We start from the raw sequence: 20331 nt of genomic DNA on the forward strand, positions 1-20331 counted from the left end.
ATAGATATACCATAGGTAGCCTGAATGAGAATGCTGATAGCTTTATTAGAAGAGGGTTGGGCTAAAGGTTAGGGGTTAACTCAGGAGTTAAAGGTTACTACTACTCTGGCAGGGCTGTAACAAACGGTTTGGGTTTGCGGAGGATCCTCATCAGGTTCCTGGACATGTAATAAGGCTTCTGCATAGTTCCATCATTCCTCTCTAGATCTTCCACTGTATGAGGGAGAAACACTGGAGTCACTCTACTACTCTACTACTTTCCTATACCTTACTATACTGTACCTTACCATACCTTAATATATTATACCTTACTATACTGTACCTTACCATACCTTAATATATTATACCTTACTATACTGTACCTTACCATACCTTAATATATTATACCTTACTATACTGTACCTTACCATACCTTAATATATTATACTGTACTTACTACTATACTGTACCTTACCATACCTTAATATATTATACCTTACTATACCTTAATATATTATAATATATTATACCTTACTATACTTACCTTACTATACTGTACCTTACCATACCTTAATATATTATACCTTACTATACTGTACCTTACCATACCTTAATATATTATACCTTACTATACTGTACCTTACCATACCTTAATATATTATACCTTACTATACTGTACCTTACCATACCTTAATATATTATACCTTACTATACTGTACCTGTTATACCTTACTATACTGTACCTACCTACCTAATATATTATACTATACTGTACCTTACTTAATATATTATACCTTACCATACCTTAATATATTATACCTCACTATACTGTACCTTACCATACCTTAATATATTATACCTTACTATACTGTACTGTAATATATTATACCTTACTATACTGTACCTTACCATACCTTAATATATTATACCTTACTATACTGTACCTTACCATACCTTAATATATTATACCTTACTATACTGTACCTTACCATACCTTAATATATTATACCTTACTATACCTTACTATACTGTACCTTACCATACCTTAATATATTATACCTTACTATACTGTACCTTACCATACCTTAATATATTATACCTCACTATACTGTACCTTACCATACCTTAATATATTATACCTTACTATACTGTACCTTACAATACCGTAATATATTATACCTTACTATACTGTACCTTACCATACCTTAATATATTATACCTTACTATACTGTACCTTACCATACCTTAATATATTATACCTTACTATACTGTACCTTACAATACCTTAATATATTATACCTTACTATACTGTACCTAGTGGGCTAAACCGGCATCGTGGCTTGGTGGACAAAATGGGGAGGGGGCAGCTGAGAAGTCACTACAGAGTGATAATTATAACTATTGAAATGCTAATCCTTTACACATGAACGCTCACTCATTCGGGAACAATTGCAATCAATATATATATTTACGCTCAGTGTGTCGTCTTGATCGCTGTTGAAAAGTTTGTTTCTTTTGTAGAATTGTCCGTCTCTCTCTCTCTGTCGTGGTTATAGTGGATAGTTCAGAGTGACATTCATTCATGTTGTTGTAGAATGGATGTTTCGGCAGTTGCCGTTCTTCGCGTTCAATGATACCAAATTCCTAGCAGCAGACTAGTAATTAATATCAAAGACTTGTTCTTATTCTGTCGGTATCGATAGTCTAAGAGTTTAACCATGTGGTATGGTTAAAAGATTCAGCAATGGTCTGCAACCTTTGTACTCCTGTGATTGAGAGAAACATGGTCTGCCTGAGAATTTCTCAAAGTTGGGTTTTATAGGGAATTGCAGAAAAGGGGCTGTCCCAGGATGCCTGACCCTAACTGGGCTCAGGGGCGGTCCTCTGATTTAGTTCAACTCAAAAGGGAATTGGAGTTTCCTTCATTAAACAGTCCAAAATCACATTACACAATTTTACAAACAGTATCATACTCACTCATTCATGTTATACAACAATTAGATGTAAACCTCATATCTGAGGCTATTATATAAACAGCATCATGGTAATGTGGCCACACCACCTCCCATGAGCTTCCCCAAGTTGTAACAAACGGACCAGTTCGTAGCTGGATTCTTCACCGATCTTTTATACCTTCTCCGGAACATGTCATATGTTTGGACCTCAAGTTCTGTGAGGTGGAAGAAATTCCTTTGTTCTCTGTGAAAATTCACTCTGTCTCTTATACTGTGTGACCATGAGGAGAACCTCAGGAATTTACGACCTCTCTCTGACCACAGCAGCCTATTTGAAGGAGGAAAGGGGGAGGCAGGGAGAGGGGGATGGGGCTTGCTATACCCAAAGAGGGCAACGTCATGATACTATATTATACTTTACTATACTGTACCTTACTATACTGTATCTTACTATATTATACCTTACTATATTACACCTTAATATATTACACCTTACTATATTATACCTTACTATAGTGTACCTTACTATATTATACCTTACTATACCTTACTATATAATACCTTACTCTTCCTTACTATATTATACCTTACTCTACCTTACTATATTTTACCTTACTATACCTTACTATATTATACCTTACTATACCTTACTATATTATACCTTACTCTTCCTTACTATATTATACCTTACTATATTATACCTTACTATATTATACCTTACTATATTATACCTTACTCTACCTTACTATATTATGCCTTACTCTTCCTTACACTACTGTACCACAAGACCACCTTACCCTGTTAGAGTTATAGTGGTGTAGGTATTGGAGGGTTAGGTGGTGTTGTGGTATTGGAGGGTTAGGTGGTGTTGTGCTGTTGGAGAGTTAGATGGTGTTGGTACTCACAGAAGCAGAGAAACAGGGTGTCAACACACATGCTGTAGACACTGAAGAAGCCCTGAGCGATGAGGTAGGCTCCGGCCATCACTGTCTGCAGAGCAACATTACGACAACACAGCTGCATGAGTTCTAACAGCACCAATCAATACACTGCTGACAAGACATACAGTAAATGTAACTTTAAAAATACACGGCAGTTAGCAACACAGGCTACTGCGTTAATAGTCTCATATCCGCCTCCCGAGTGGCGCAGTGGTCTAAGGCACTGCATCGCAGTAGTAGCTGTGCTGCTAGCTGTGCCACTACAGATTCTGGGTTTGAGTCCAGGATCTGTTGCCACTGGCCGCGACTGGGAGACCCATGGGGCGGTGCACAATTGGCCCAGTGTCGTACGGACTAGGGGAGGGTTTGGCAGGGAGGGATGTCCTTGTTCCATCGTGCACTAGTGACTCGTGTGGCGTGTTGGGCGCAATGCACGCTGACACGGTTGCCAGGTGTACTGTGTTTCCTCCGACACATTGGTGCGGCTTGCTTGGGTTGTGTTTCGAAGGACGCACGGCTCTTGACCTTCCCCTCTCCTGAGTCCGTACGGGAGTTGCAGCGATGAGACAAGACTAAGTACCAAATGGAAACCACGAAATTGGGGAGAAAAGGGGCTAAAAGATCAATAATCATCTCATATCAAAGGAGGTTCTACTAAGTTCAACAGTAAAAGAAACTAAATGAAAATCAGCCATTTTCATGATCTCATTTCTAAATCCATTTCAAACCTGCATACAACATCTAATACAGGGTTTCTCTAACTTGGTCCTCGGCCCCCAAGGAGTTCACCTTTTGGTTTTTGACCTAGCATTACACAGCTGATTCAAATGATCAACTAATCATCAAGCTTTAATCATTTGAATCAGCTGTGTGCTGTTTGGGTAAAAAACTAAACTTGCACCCCTAGGGGTCCAGAGGACCGAGTTTGGGAAACGCTGGTCTAATGTGTTCATCGAAAATAGAATGTGAATGAAGAACTGTGAGTGTTGAGTGTTTGGTAACAACACTGTTGCATGGACGTACCAGGATGGGAACCCAGTAATAGTTGAGCATCTCGGCCTGGAACGTGTCGCCAGGCAGGCGGATTTGTCCAGAGAAGAAGAAGAAAGCCAACACACCTGATAAAACAGAGACAGGTCAGCCATTAGATCATTATATTAGTCATACTTCCTTAGTGAAGGAAAACAAGATGCTGATAATAAACACAACCACTGAAGATAAAATGGCCAACACAATAGTTACAGTACTATGCCTTATACTATTTCATGTGTATGAAGATTCTTATAATATCAGAAGTCCAGACACAATATATTAAACTCAGTATTCATTAAGCCTGAAATCCAGTCTGTTTGTGTTTATTAGCTAACCTTTATCTATCTAGGCAAGTGAGTTAAGAACAAATTATTATTTACAATGACGGCCTACTCCAGCCAAACCCAGACAACACTGGGCCAATTAAATCCAATTGGATTTCAGGCTGCTATTCATACTTGAAGTTCAAACAAATGTGAGTTCATGTAAACTTCTCTTACCAACTATTGCTACCACTAGTAGTTTGCCAAAGAATATGAGCATGTCTGTCACTCTGTCCAGTAGCACCACCCTGTGGCCAACGAGAGGATGACACATTAAAGAATCTTGACAACCCGGAAGCAACTAATATCTATGTCTTTGACTATAATGGAAGTGAAGGAAAAATACAAATAAAAGAGAGAGAGCAGAAGATCGACCAATCAAATAAACCTAGTCTTACCGTCCGATGTGCCTCATCAACAGACTGTATGCATTTTTGGCTGACACACAGAAGCTCTCCCCGTAGATGGCGATCTATCAGTCATTCAGAATGATGCATTACTGACATTACTGACGAGGATGAACTGCATGTTCCTACACCAAGAATAAATGACCAACTGAGCTAGAAGAGGTGCATGGATGCTAATGGCTGCTAAAAGGAATGCCAGACAGTCATGTGACTGACCATGATATAAGCGTTCCTGTTGAGGATCTTCAGGAAGTATTCCAGACACCAGAAGCAGCATCTGAGACAGTTTAACAGGAACCGACCACAGGCACTCTGAGAACCTGGAGACACATCACAACATGGGATTCCCTTTAGTCAATGACTGGGGAATCATACAGTCACATCAATAGGATGCTCCCTTTAGTCAATGACTCATAAAACCACGTCTATTTGTGCATACTGTGTGTGTGTGTGTGTGTGTGTGTGTGTGTGTGTGTGTGTGTGTGTGTGTGTGTGTGTGTGTGTGTGTGTGTGTGTGTGTGTGTGTGTGTGTGTGTGTGTGTGTGTGTGTGTGTGTGTGTGTGTGTGTGTGTGTGCGTGTGTGTGTGCGTGTGCCCGTGTGTGTGTGTGTGGGTGCGTGTGTGTGTGTGCGTGTGCCCGTGTGTGTGTGTGTGTGTGTGTGTGTGTGTGCGTGTGCGTGTGTGGCCTTACCCCTGGTCTTATGGTTCAGGTACTCCAGCACCAACCTGACTAGCTGGAAGCAGGTGAGGAGGAGGGCTCCGAATGCCAGAGAGCCCACGTGGTACCTTCCAGGAATGGAAGAAATAAACACATTTCATAATGAACTCCATATGAACACACGAGCAGAACCCAACGTCTGCTACTGAAATACACCACATTAGACGCAGTCTAAAAAGATATGACATCAAATATCTCTTCACACTGACCCATCATTATGCTTAGCTTATCTACTACAACTAGTGCCCTCATATTCAAGGTAGGTAAGCTTTGTGGTATTTTGGTATTTTATTAGGATCTCCATTAACTGTTGCAAAAGCAGCAGCTACTCTCCCTGGGATCCACACAAAACATGACATAATACAGAACATCTACAGACAAGAACAGCTCAAGGACAGAACTACATACATTAAAAAAAGGCACATGTAGCCTACATATCAGTAGATACACACAAACTATCTAGGTCAAATAGGGGAGAGGCGTTGTGCTGTGAGGTGTTGCTTTATCTGTTTTCTGAAACCAGGTTTGCTGTTTATTTGAGCAATATGAGATGGAAGGAAGTTCCATGCAATAAGGACTCTATATAATACTGTACGCTTTCTTGAATTTGTTCTGGATTTGGGGACTGTGAAAAGACCCCTGGTAGCATGTCCGATGGGATAAGTGTGTGTGTCAGAGCTGTCTGGCTTAAGGCACAATCCTATGTCCCCACCCTTAGTCCCTCATGTCTTACTGTAGAGTGCGTATGAAGCACTGGGACAGGGCGAAGGGTGAGATTTCTGCAGGTTTGCTGAAGGCCCAGTAGTATGAAGCGAAGGTCCCAGCCAGGGTACATTGGCCCAGGGCGATGACAAAGTTCACACACCACAGGAAGGCAAAGATGTTGAAGACCTGCAGGTAAACCAGGTTCTGCTGGAACAGGCCTGTGTCATCGTACCTGAAGAAGATGCAGCGCACCGACGGGCAGTATGGGTAGGCCGAGGAGTTGAACGTCTGGGTAGGGAGAGGAGAGCACAGGGGAGGAGGAGAGAAATATGAGACAAGTGGGAGGCAGTGTTTCCCCTAGTTTACCTAATTTCAAGGTGGGTTGCAAACATGGGGTTCTGACATCAGAATCATTTGTCAATTGAAACCAATAGAAGCGAAGCCATCTACCTGTGGCTTGCAGGTCTCAGAGCCGTTGATGAGACTACACTTATCTACAGAGGGGTCGCTAAGAGACACCACTCTGTAGAGAGGGGCCCCTGATGTGACCAAGTATCTTTGGGGAGCCTCGAGTCAAGGACCCAACCAAACTAAAGGCAAAAACCAGGGGTTGGAAACAAAATGATTTTCCAATTATTTCGTTCTGAACAGAACCATCCTTTTTTTGTTTCCGTTCAACTGTTCCGACCAGGAAACAAAAGTTCTGAATCGGTTCGAAGTCATTGTTTATATCGTCCCTTTCTCTTCCTCTTTAAACCTCTGAAATGTTTTTTTTTACATTCAGCTCGAATCAGTGTGGATAGAGCAGCTTGCTATGGAGTGGGAAAACTATACAGTAGACTATACTTCAAAGGGGGAGGGGCTACAGTAGACTATACTTTGAAGGGGAGGGGCTACAGTAGACTATACTTCAAAGGGGAGGGGCTACAGTAGACTATACTTTGAAGGGGAGGGGCTACAGTAGGCTATACTTCAAAGGGGGGGGCTACAGTAGACTATACTTCAAAGGGGGGGGCAACAGTAGACTATACTTTGAAGGGGAGGGGCTACAGTAGGCTATACTTCAAAGGGGGGGCTACAGTAGACTATACTTTGAAGGGGAGGGGCTACAGTAGACTATACTTCAAAGGGGGAGGGGCTACAGTAGACTATACTTTGAAGGGGAGGGGCTACAGTAGACTATACTTTGAAGGGGAGGGGCTACAGTAGACTATACTTTGAAGGGGAGGGGTTACAGTAGACTATACTTTGAAGGGGAGGGGCTACCGTAGACTATACTTTGAAGGGGCGGGGCTACAATAGACTATACCCCAAAGGGGAGGGGCTACAGCAGACTATACTTCGGAGGGGGAGGGGCTACGGTAGACTATACTTCGGAGGGGGGGCTACAGTAGACTATACTCCGGATGGAGAGGGGTTACAGTAGACTATACTTCGGAGGGGGAGGGGTTACAGCAGACTATACTCCGGGTGGGGAGGGGTTACATTCGACTATACTTTTGGTGGGAGGGGCTACAGTAGACTATATTTCGGAGGGGAGGGGCTACAGTAGACTATACTCCGGATGGGGAGGGGTTACATTAGACTATACTTCGGGGGAGGGGCTACAGTAGACTATGCTCCGGATGGGGAGGGGTTACAGTAGACTATATTTCGGAGGGGAGGGGCTACAGTAGACTATACTCCGGATGGGGGTTACAGTAGACTATATTTTGGAGGGGGAGGGGCTACAGTAGACTATACTCCGGATGGGGAGAGGTTACAGTAGACTATACTTTGGAGGGGGAGGGGCTACAGTAGACTATACCCCGGATGGGGGGTTACAGTAGACTATACTTCAGAGGGGAGAGGCTACAGTAGACTATACTTTGGAGGGGAGGGGCTACAGTAGACTATACTCCGGATGGGGGGTTACAGTAGACTGTACTCCGTGGGGGGGGCTACAGTAGACTATACTTCAGAGGGGAGGGGCTACAGTAGACTATACTTTGGAGGGGAGGGGCTACAGTAGACTATACTCCGGATGGGGGGGTTACAGTAGACTGTACTCCGTGGGGGGGGGCTACAGTAGACTATACTTCAGAGGGGGAGGGGCTACAGTAGACTATACTTCGGAGGGGAAGGGGGAGGGAGCCTACACACACTGGTAAAGATTTTCAGTTGGCAGGCAGACACTGGAATACGCTTTGTTGCGTTTTTTTGTGGGACTGTAAAAAAATGCCTGGAACCTGAAAGAACGTTATTAACCGGTTCCCATACTTTTAAAATAACGGTTCTCTTCCAGAACAGTATAGATCACTTTCGTTCCCGATTCTCTCTCTGTTCCTCTAAAAATGTTGTTCTTTTCTCGTTTTCTGTTCTGTTCCAACCCCTGGCTAAAACACACATGACAAAATAAGCAGTGAAAATAACCAGTTAGCTTATGCATTATAAAGCATTGGAAATGGAAACCCCATGTATGATGGGCCAAAGGATACAGGGAGGTCATTCCCCAGTAGGCCACACACACCACCAGCAGAACAAAGGTAAACAGAGGGTAGAGCAGGGTGGACATCAGGTAACCCACCACCCTGCCGACAGAACACACACATTACACATCATTTCATACAGGATAAAACACTCATAAATACAATAAATACAATCTGAGGCTATGTCCGACCTGCTGGACTCCTCCATGAGAGCAACAGCAACAGAGAGTCTCCTCCTGAGACAACTAAGCACCAGAATCAAAATGGACTCCCACACGCACAGGATGATCACTGAGGAAAGAAAGAAAGTGTTTTTTATTGAGCTGGCCAGGTTTCCCTTGTAAAAGAGGTCCTCTGACCTCAATGGGACATTCTGGATAAAAAAGGTTAAATTAAATAGAAACATATGCCAATCTTTGGACACAGGAGGCTGGTGGCACCTTAATTTGGGAGGATGGGCTTGTGGTAATGGATGGAGCAGAATGAGTGGTATTTGGTATCAAATACATCAAACACATGTTTTCGCTTCGTTCCAGATACTATTATGAGCTGTCCTCCCCTCAGCAGCCACCACTGATATAGGCCCAATATAACCCATAGACAGTACATAATGATCAAACTCACAGAAAGCAAGCCAGGTCTCTTTGACTTGAAGGTAGACTGAGATATTTGTATTGAAGCTTAGATCACCGAACTTCAGTTTAGAAGTGCTGAAATGGTAGTATTCTGAGTAGCAGTGCCATATTCCTGGGGAGGAGAAGAACCCATTATGCAAATTCTGTCATAATTCTAGATTTAACAGAAAACCAGATAAGGCCAGTATGTGAGTATAAAATAGTGATTGCTAGATACAAAACATTGGAAAGTCAAAATAGTAAGCAAAGCATGTTGACCCTTGTCTTTCTTGTCTGCAGTCAGTCAGTCAGTCAGTCAGTCAGTCAGTCAGTCAGACAGACAGACAGACAGACAGACAGACAGACAGACAGACAGACAGACAGACAGACAGACACAACACACAGACACACAGACACCACCACCACTTTATCCCTACATATGATCCACATAATCTAGTCCAGGCCAGGCTGCAGGGCTGTATGAGCCAGACTTACCGTAGCCTCCCACCACCAGAAGACCCACCATGAGAATCCAGACCAGGACAATGGCCAGGTACCTCAGCAGCAACAGGAACACCACACTGACTAGCAGAGCCAGCGTCAGACCACTGCAAACACAGCACGCAGCAAACTGTTGGAGAGCAGCTGACGCATGGTATGGGCATGCTAAACACTCTGACTGACTGGCATTAGTGTTGGTTGGTTGACAAGCAACTGTCCAGAGCAACCACCAGACCACTGCAAACAACTAGACATCCAATGTCTATACTGACATACCACTTCTAATACATGGTGAACACATTGCTTCATACTAAGTGGTAGGATAGTGTGGATATTGGAACATACATGGTGAACACATTGCTTCATACTAAGTGGTAGGATAGTGTGGATATTGGAACAGAGACAGCTCAGGCAAACAACTAGACATCCAATGTCTATACTGACATACCACTTCTAATACATGGTGAACACATTGCTTCATACTAAGTGGTAGGATAGTGTGGATATTGGAACAGAGACAGCTCAGGCATGGTATATACCGTGTAAAACACCAGTGGACTAGTGGGTGCTGGTAGACTGACAAGATTTACTGTTGGTTGGTTTACTAGCGTTAGTACCGGTTGGCTGTTGACGGTTGGCGCGGCTGGTAGCCTAGCGGTTAAGAGCCGACTAGGGGGAAATCTGCCGCTGTTCCCTTGAGCATGACACGTAACCCTAATTGCTCCTGTAAGTCACTCTGTTTTTTAAAATCAGATTTTACTGCTTGCGTGAGTTCCTTGATGTGGAATAGAGTTCCATGTAACCATGGCTCTATGTAGTACCATGGCTCTATGTAGTACCATGGCTCTATGTAGTACTATGGCTCTATGTAGTACTATGGCTCTATGTAGTACCATGGCTCTATGTAGTAATGTAGTACCATGGCTCTATGGGCTCTATGTAATATTATGGCTCTATGTAGTACCATGGCTATGTAGTACCATGGTTCTATGTAGCATCATGGCTCTATGTAGTGCCATGGCTCTATGTAGTACTATAGCTCTATGTAGTACCATGGCTCTATGTAGTACCATGGCTCTATGTAGTGCCATGGCTCTATGTAGTACTATGGCTCTATGTAGTACCATGGCTCTATGTAGTACCATGGCTCTATGTAGTGCCATGGCTCTATGTAATATTATGGCTCTATGTAGTACTATGGCTCTATGTAGTACCATGGCTCTATGTAGTACTATGGCTCTATGTAGTACCCTGGCTCTATGTAGTACCATGGCTCTATGTAGTGCCATGGCTCTATGTAATATTATGGCTCTATGTAGTACTATGGCTCTATGTAGTACCATGGTTCTATGTAGCATCATGGCTCTATGTAGTGCCATGGCTCTATGTAGTACTATAGCTCTATGTAGTACCATGGCTCTATGTAGTACCATGGCTCTATGTAGTGCCATGGCTCTATGTAGTACTATGGCTCTATGTAGTACTATGGCTCTATGCAGTACCATGGCTCTATGTAGTACTATGGCTCTATGTAGTACTATGTACCCACTGTGAGATAGTTGGAAGCTCAGACTTACAGTAAGATCCAGTACCAAGAGGAGGCAAAGTCCTCAAAGACCCTCACTCCTACGGCCTTTCTGTTGAAGCCTGATATCAGTGAGCTGCAATAATGGAAAGATATAGGTTAGGGGACAGTGATGATCTGTTTAGCTACACATATCTGTGTCCCAAATGGCACCTTATTCCCTATGGGTCCTGGTCAAAAATAGTGCACTACAAAAGGAAAAGAGTGCCATTTGGGACACAGGCATATAGTATCCACAGGAGAATATTAGTTCATTGGATGAATGATAACCCCATGGCGCTTCTGATGCTGTTGACTGTCTCGTTGACGGAGGCCATTCCGGGCAGAGTGAAGTTGGAAGGAGCACTTTTGAGAGCATGTAGACTGGGCAAACACCTCCCCAGAGCTGTAGTGATTCAAACGGCAACATACGGACGAGTAGAGTGAGGAAAAGGTTCAGAGTGGATTCACCTCAGTTTCCTGCTGTTTCACTTCATCCTCTGTACCATGATTATGTAGACATCCTTTTTATTGAACCTTTATTGAACTATTATTTGATGTACACATTAACAGTCCTGTCAGTAGATGTGAGGATGGATGCCATGTTAAACTACTTCACCTGATTTACTTGGAACAAGGAAGGACGGACAAAGTTCTGCATCAAGGATCTCTTGGACAGTCTGAAGGAGAGAGTACAGGACCAAACATGACTAGAAGGATGGCCAATATACAGAAGAACTGTATAACAGACACAATCATGTAGAAACTACATCTGTTTCTAATCAATGCCTCAAATTAAAATGTTTTCCAATCAACCAAACCCTTTAACTCAGAATGAAACACAGACATAAGCTACACTGTAATGTAGCTATGCTTGACAGATTGCTTGGGACTAATGGTCCCACACACCCAGTTCTAGTCTCTATAAGCACATTGATAACAGTGTAAAATGCCCTGTACCCAGGTGGTGGTAGTCAGGTTGAGGCTGTGGTCACAGTACTGCTGATGGAAGAAGTCTTTGGGATTGGCGTCGGGGTCATAGGCAGCAGCAGACAGCATCCAGAAGTGAGACGGACACTTAGGGACACACACCTGCAGAGGAAGGGACAGAGAGATGGGAGGGACCAGACATTAGTGTACGGCAAACCTTGATTTCCCGCAGTCTCACATTTGACGTATCACAGGTAACGAAAGTGTGAGTGAAACCATCAAGAGAGAGAGTGAGTCAAATCTCAAATGAAACCCTATTCCCCAAATGATGTGGCCTCATACTGTTGACTATTACATGAAGTGGTATGTGTCCTAAGCTACATGTTGTACCCTATGCATTATGTCCTATCTGTTACGTCATATGTCCTACGTGACTCTGGTCAAACGGACGGGGACAGGTAGGATGTCATCGTACAGATACAGTTTGAGTCTGACCTGTGTGGTGGGACACTGTGTGCCTCCGAGCGCTGCTGCCATCACCTTGGTGGTCGTGGCACACTTCAGTATGTCCACATAGATCATCCTGGGCTGGTCTCTGACAAAACAGAGTTAAAAACAAAGACTGAGTTGTCTCAACTTGATCTCTTTCAGACACTCGGTGAGTTAGCATACTGCACATCCAGGCCACTGTTCCAGCATCCTGACAGGCATCCTATATCCCTTTAGAGTGCACCACCTTATAGGTCTGTTTAGGACTCATCCATGTTTTCTGATGCTTGGCCTGTAACTAGGTACACATACAGTAACATAGGACCTATAACTAGGTAGACATACAGTAATATAGGACCTATAACTAGGTAGACATAACATAGGACCTATAACTAGGTAGACATACAGTAACATAGGACCTATAACTAGGTAGACATACAGTAACATAGGACCTATAACTAGGTAGACATACAGTAGCATAGGAACTATAACTAGGTAGACATACAGTAACATAGGACCTATAACTAGGTAGACATAACATAGGACCTATAACTAGGTAGACATAACATATGACCTATAACTAGGTAGACATAACATAGGACCTATAACTAGGTAGACATAACATAGGACCGATAACTAGGTAGACATACAGTAACATAGGACCTATAACTAGGTAGACATACAGTAACATAGGACCTATAACTAGGTAGACATACAGTAACATAGGACCTATAACTAGGTAGACATACAGTAACATAGGACCTATAACTAGGTAGACATACAGTAACATAGGACCTATAGCTAGGTAGACATACAGTAACATGGGACCTATAACTAGGTAGACATACAGTAATATAGGACCTATAACTAGGTAGACATAACATAGGACCTATAACTAGGTAGACATAACATAGGACCTATAACTAGGTAGACATACAGTAATATAGGACCTATAACTAGGTAGACATACAGTAACATAGGACCTATAACTAGGTAGACATAACATAGGACCTATAACTAGGTAGACATAACATAGGAACTATAACTAGGTAGACATACAGTAACATAGGACCTATAACTAGGTAGACATACAGTAACATAGGACCTATAGCTAGGTAGACATACAGTAACATAGGACCTATAACTAGGTAGACATACAGTAATATAGGACCTATAACTAGGTAGACATAACATAGGACCTATAACTAGGTAGACATAACATAGGACCTATAACTAGGTAGACATACAGTAATATAGGACCTATAACTAGATAGACATAACATAGGACCTATAACTAGATAGACATAACATAGGACCTATAACTAGATAGACATAACATAGGACCTATAACTAGATAGACATAACATAGGACCTATAACTAGGTAGACATAACATAGGACCTATAACTAGGTAGACATACAGTAACATAGGACCTATAACTAGATAGACATAACATAGGACCTATAACTAGATAGACATAACATAGGACCTATAACTAGATAGACATAACATAGGACCTATAACTAGGTAGACATACAGTAACATAGGACCTATAGCTAGATAGACATAACATAGGACCTATAACTAGGTAGACATACAGTAACATAGGACCTATAACTAGGTAGACATACAGTAACATAGGACCTATAACTAGGTAGACATAACATAGGACCTATAACTAGGTAGACATACAGTAATATAGGACCTATAACTAGGTAGACATACAGTAACATAGGACCTATAACTAGGTAGACATACAGTAACATAGGACCTATAGCTAGGTAGACATAACATAGGACCTATAACTAGGTAGACATACAGTAACATAGGACCTATAACTAGGTAGACATAACATAGGACCTATAACTAGGTAGACATAACATAGGAACTATAACTAGGTAGACATACAGTAACATAGGACCTATAACTAGGTAGACATACAGTAACATAGGACCTATAACTAGGTAGACATACAGTAACATAGGACCTATAACTAGGTAGACATACAGTAACATAGGACCTATAACTAGGTAGACATAACATAGGACCTATAACTAGGTAGACATAACATAGGACCTATAACTAGGTAGACATAACATAGGAACTATAACTAAGTAGACATACAGTAACATAGGACCTATAACTAGGTAGACATAACATAGGACCTATAACTAGGTAGACATAACATAGGACCTATAACTAGGTAGACATAACATAGGACCTATAACTAGGTAGACATAACATAGGAACTATAACTAACATAGACATAACTAGGTAGACAGTAACATAGGACCTATAACTAGGTAGACATACAGTAACATAGGACCTATAACTAGGTAGACATACAGTAACATAGGACCTATAACTAGGTAGACATACAGTAACATAGGACCTATAACTAGGTAGACATAACATAGGACCTATAACTAGGTAGACATAACATAGGACCTATAACTAGGTAGACATAACATAGGAACTATAACTAAGTAGACATACAGTAACATAGGACCTATAACTAGGTAGACATAACATAAGACCTATAACTAGGTAGACATAACATAGGACCTATAACTAGGTAGACATAACATAGGACCTATAACTAGGTAGACATAACATAGGAACTATAACTAAGTAGACATACAGTAACATAGGACCTATAACTAGGTAGACATACAGTAACATAGGACCTATAACTAGATAGACATAACATAGGACCTATAACTAGATAGACATAACATAGGACCTATAACTAGATAGACATAACATAGGACCTATAACTAGGTAGACATAACATAGGACCTATAACTAGGTAGACATAACATAGGAACTATAACTAGATAGACATAACATAGGACCTATAACTAGGTAGACATAACATAGGACCTATAACTAGGTAGACATAACATAGGACCTATAACTAGGTAGACATACAGTAACATAGGACCTATAACTAGGTAGACATACAGTAACATAGGACCTATAACTAGGTAGACATACAGTAACATAGGACCTATAACTAGGTAGACATAACATAGGACCTATAACTAGGTAGACATAACATAGGACCTATAACTAGGTAGACATACAGTAACATAGGACCTATAACTAGGTAGACATACAGTAACATAGGACCTATAACTAGGTAGACATACAGTAACATAGGACCTATAACTAGGTAGACATAACATAGGACCTATAACTAGGTAGACATAACATATGACCTATAACTAGGTAGACATAACATAGGACCTATAACTAGGTAGACATACAGTAACATAGGACCGATAACTAGGTAGACATACAGTAACATAGGACCTATAACTAGGTAGACATACATTAACATAGGACCTATAACTAGGTAGACATACAGTAACATAGGACCTATAACTAGGTAGACATAACATAGGACCTATAACTAGGTAGACATAACATATGACCTATAACTAGGTAGACATAACATAGGAACTATAACTAGGTAGACATAACATAGGACCTATAACTAGGTAGACATAACATAGGACCTATAACTAGGTAGACATAACATAGGACCTATAACTAGATAGACATAACATAGGACCTATAACTAGGTAGACATACAGTAACATATGACCTATAGCTAGATAGACATAACATAGGACCTATAACTAGGTAGACATACAGTAACATAGGACCTATAGCTAGATAGACATAACATAGGACCTATAACTAGGTAGACATAACATAGGACCTATAACTAGATAGACATAACATAGGACCTATAACTAGGTAGACATACAGTAACATATGACCTATAGCTAGATAGACATAACATAGGACCTATAACTAGGTAGACATACAGTAACATAGGACCTATAGCTAGATAGACATAACATAGGACCTATAACTAGGTAGACATACAGTAACATAGGACCTATAGCTAGATAGACATAACATAGGACCTATAACTAGATAGACATACAGTAACATAGGACCTATAGCTAGATAGACATAACATAGGACCTATAACTAGGTAGACATACAGTAACATAGGACCTATAGCTAGATAGACATAACATAGGACCTATAACTAGATAGACATACAGTAACATAGGACCTATAACTAGGTAGACATACAGTAACATAGGACCTATAGCTAGATAGACATAACATAGGACCTATAGCTAGATAGACATAACATAGGACCTATAGCTAGATAGACATACAGTAACATAGGACCTATAACTAGGTAGACATACAGTAACATAGGACCTATAGCTAGATAGACATAACATAGGACCTATAACTAGGTAGACATACAGTAACATAGGACCTATAGCTAGATAGACATAACATAGGACCTATAGCTAGATAGACATAACATAGGACCTATAGCTAGATAGACATAACATAGGACCTATAACTAGATAGACATAACATAGGACCTATAGCTAGATAGACATAACATAGGACCTATAACTAGATAGACATAACATAGGACCTATAACTAGATAGACATAACATAGGACCTATAACTAGATAGACATAACATAGGACCTATAACTAGATAGACATAACATAGGACCTATAACTAGATAGACATAACATAGGACCTATAACTAGATAGACATAACATAGGACCTATAACTAGGACCTATAACTAGGTAGACATAACATAGGACCTATAACTAACATAGATATAACTAGATAGACATAACATAGGAACTATAACTAGGTAGACATAACATAGGACCTATAACTAGATAGACATAACATAGGACCTATAACTAGATAGACATAACATAGGACCTATAACTAGGTAGACATAACATAGGACCTATAACTAGATAGACATAACATAGGACCTATAACTAGATAGACATAACATAGGACCTATAACTAGGTAGACATAACATAGGGCCTATAACTAGATAGACATAACATAGGACCTATAACTAGATAGACATAACATAGGACCTATAACTAGGTAGACATAACATAGGACCTATAACTAGGTAGACATAACATAGGACCTATAACTAGATAGACATAACATAGGACCTATAACTAGATAGACATAACATAGGACCTATAACTAGGTAGACATAACATAGGACCTATAGCTAGGTAGACATAACATAGGGCTACTCACCTATTCATCCCCACTCCACAGAACATTCCGGTGGAGTTCCTGGGGAAGAGAACATGGCGAGGGTCTCCAAACAACCAGGCTGATGGAGGGAGAGAGAACCAGAGGAAATCATATCACACACTTCCATGACAGGGGTTTCATTTTGAGTTCCTGTGAACTTTCAGAGTGGTTCGGTCGATGTAGCTAGGCCTACTGTGCTGTACACTAAAAAGATGGCCGAGCAGTATACAGGGGAATCGTCTCTCTCATTGTCATGTTGACATTGACAATCAGATACTGACTTTTTAGATGAGCAAGGGATAAAACAGATATCATATGATGACAGTCATGCCATCTTCAAACGATGATGAAGACTTCCCTACCCAGAACTCCCATGACCATGTAACCAGCTATGACAGCCAAGAACAGTATGCAGCAGATCAGATCTGTGCAGCTCCTGAAATGACACAAAGAAATGAAATCAGCTGATTCATATGCTTGAACAAGGTGGACTTAATCCACATGACAGCTAGCTAGCATGTCCGCATTCAAAAGAGTTGTACACAAATCTAAGATGTAATGTGAGCATGATTTTGTATGTGTGCTTCTGCATATGCTGTGATTTTAGCAGTGCATTTTTTAAATCTATGCTAGAAAAAAATACAAATGGTATGTATATGTCCCAAATTTCAACCTATACAGACCCTGGATAAAGGTACTGCCCTAGTGTAGGGAATAGGTTGCTATTTGGGATGCAAACCATAAATAGGCCAAATGGAAATCGGGACTGAATGAAGGCAAACAACCAATGATGAGTCTGCACAAACCTCTTTCGTACTGGTCCACTGAAGAATGGATCATAGGGAGCGGCATAGCCTAAAATGAAAGAGAACAGATTAAGCACACAGGGTTCTTTCGTACTGGTCCACTGAAGAATGGATCATAGGGAGCGACATAGCCTAAAATGAAAGAGAACAGATTAAGCACACAGGGTTCTTTCGTACTGGTCCACTGAAGAATGGATCATAGGGAGCGACATAGCCTAAAATGAAAGAGAACAGATTAGGGTTCTTTCCTGGATCATAGGGAGCGGCATGAAAGAGAACAGATTAAGCACACAGGGTTCTTTCGGGTCCACTGAAGAATGGATCATTAGCCTAAAATGAAAGATCAGATTAGGGGTTCTTTCGGACTTTTACTTTTGCAGCAGTTTTCACTGTTGCTGTAGGTCTACTGTAACTGCAAAAACGAGAAGGCCAACAACATTGGCTTTGGTTTGACAAAAGAATTTCAAATATTGACAGGGGTGTAAAGTACTTAAGTAAAAATACTAGAAAGTACTTATTACGTCGTTTTCTGGGGTATCTGCACTTTATGTTACTATTTCTATTTTTGAAAACTTGTACTTTTACTTCCCTACATTCTGAAAGAAAATTATGTACTTTTAACACCATACATTTCCCCTGACACCCAAAAGTACTTACATTTTGAATGATTAGTAGCACAGAAAATGGTCCAATTCATGCACTTATCAAGAGAACATCCCTGGTCATCCCTACTGCCTCTGATCTGGGGGACTCACTAAACAGAGAACATCCCTGGTCATGCCTACTGCCTCTGATCTGGGGGACTCACTAAACAGAGAACATCCCTGGTCATCCCTACTGCCTCTGATCTGGGGGACTCACTAAACAGAGAACATCCCTGGTCATCCCTACTGCCTCTGATCTGGGGGACTCACTAAACAGAGAACATCCCTGGTCATCCCTACTGCCTCTGATCTGGGGGACTCACTAAACAGAGAACATCCCTGGTCATCCCTACTGCCTCTGATCTGGAGGACTCACTAAACAGAGAACATCCCTGGTCATCCCTACTGCTGCCTCTGATCTGGGGGACTCACTAAACAGAGAACATCCCTGGTCATCCCTACTGCCTCTGATCTGACGGACTCACTAAACACACATGCTTTGTTTGTAAATTATGTCTGAGTGTTGGAGTGTACCCTTGGCTATCCTTAAATTTAAAAAAAAAAACTAGAAAATGATGCCATCTGGTTCGCTTAATACAAGGACTTTTAAATGCTTTATACTTTTACTTTTGATACTTAAGTATATTTTAGCAATTATATTTACTTTTGATACTTAAGTATATTTTAGCAATTACATTTACTTTTGATACTTAAGTCAATTTAAATAGTAATTTCCTGGGTGACTTTCACTTTTGATATATTATGGTATTTTACTCAAGTATGACAGTTGGGTACTTTTTCCAACACTGAATATTGATTAGTGACTGCCTATACTGAAATTGTTGAGATGGTTAGAATAACTCACCCTTCTCTTCCGCCCTTTTACTGGTTCCTTTCATTTTCATGACCTTGCGCCGAAGAAACGGAGCGTTTGACTCGAAATGGCCGCGCACGGGTTTACGTTCAAGGCCCAGTTTAGCTTTGTTCAATCCGAACATCTGGACGTCTTTTCCGCGTTGATAAACGGTGACGTCATATAGGTACCTGTACAACCGTAGCCAACAGCGCGACCCTGTCATTATGACATACATTTTGGAATGTTGCTGTATGATCGCTAGGAAAACAGTT

At 41.1% G+C, this 20331-nt stretch overlaps 1 protein-coding gene across 1 annotated transcript; it reads right to left on the reverse strand.

Annotated features, from left to right (window-relative positions):
- Positions 1-38: 38 nt before the first annotated feature.
- On the reverse strand, positions 39-20282 carry LOC115118579 (choline transporter-like protein 4). The gene is made up of 22 exons (XM_065027170.1): positions 20069-20282; positions 18560-18608; positions 18116-18189; positions 17754-17832; positions 12632-12731; positions 12167-12298; positions 11826-11886; positions 11498-11612; positions 11220-11303; positions 9637-9749; positions 9152-9274; positions 8719-8818; positions 8537-8629; positions 6510-6615; positions 6088-6347; positions 5328-5422; positions 4854-4957; positions 4629-4702; positions 4408-4478; positions 3899-3993; positions 2840-2924; positions 39-213 (listed from the first exon to the last, which is right to left on the reverse strand). Exons 1-22 carry the CDS (start codon positions 20280-20282, stop codon positions 101-103), a joined length of 2340 nt encoding a protein of 779 aa, XP_064883242.1. The 3' UTR covers positions 39-100.
- Between the last annotated feature and the right edge of the window lie 49 nt (positions 20283-20331).

Source organism: Oncorhynchus nerka, linkage group LG14 (assembly GCF_034236695.1).
Source record: "Oncorhynchus nerka isolate Pitt River linkage group LG14, Oner_Uvic_2.0, whole genome shotgun sequence".
Taxonomy (NCBI): Eukaryota; Metazoa; Chordata; class Actinopteri; order Salmoniformes; family Salmonidae; genus Oncorhynchus; species Oncorhynchus nerka.

Bases quoted from the DNA above. Each gene is read 5' to 3' on its own strand.
- LOC115118579 (XM_065027170.1), bottom strand. From the start codon at position 20,282: ATGACAGGGTCGCGCTGTTGGCTACGGTTGTACAGGTACCTATATGAC. The intron at 18,190-18,559 runs GTTTGTGCAGAC...GTGTCATTTCAG, and splicing joins AGTGGACCAGTACGAAAGAG to GAGCTGCACAGATCTGATCT. The intron at 9,750-11,219 runs GTAAGTCTGAGC...CTGTGTTTGCAG, and splicing joins TCTTGGTACTGGATCTTACT to TGGTCTGACGCTGGCTCTGC.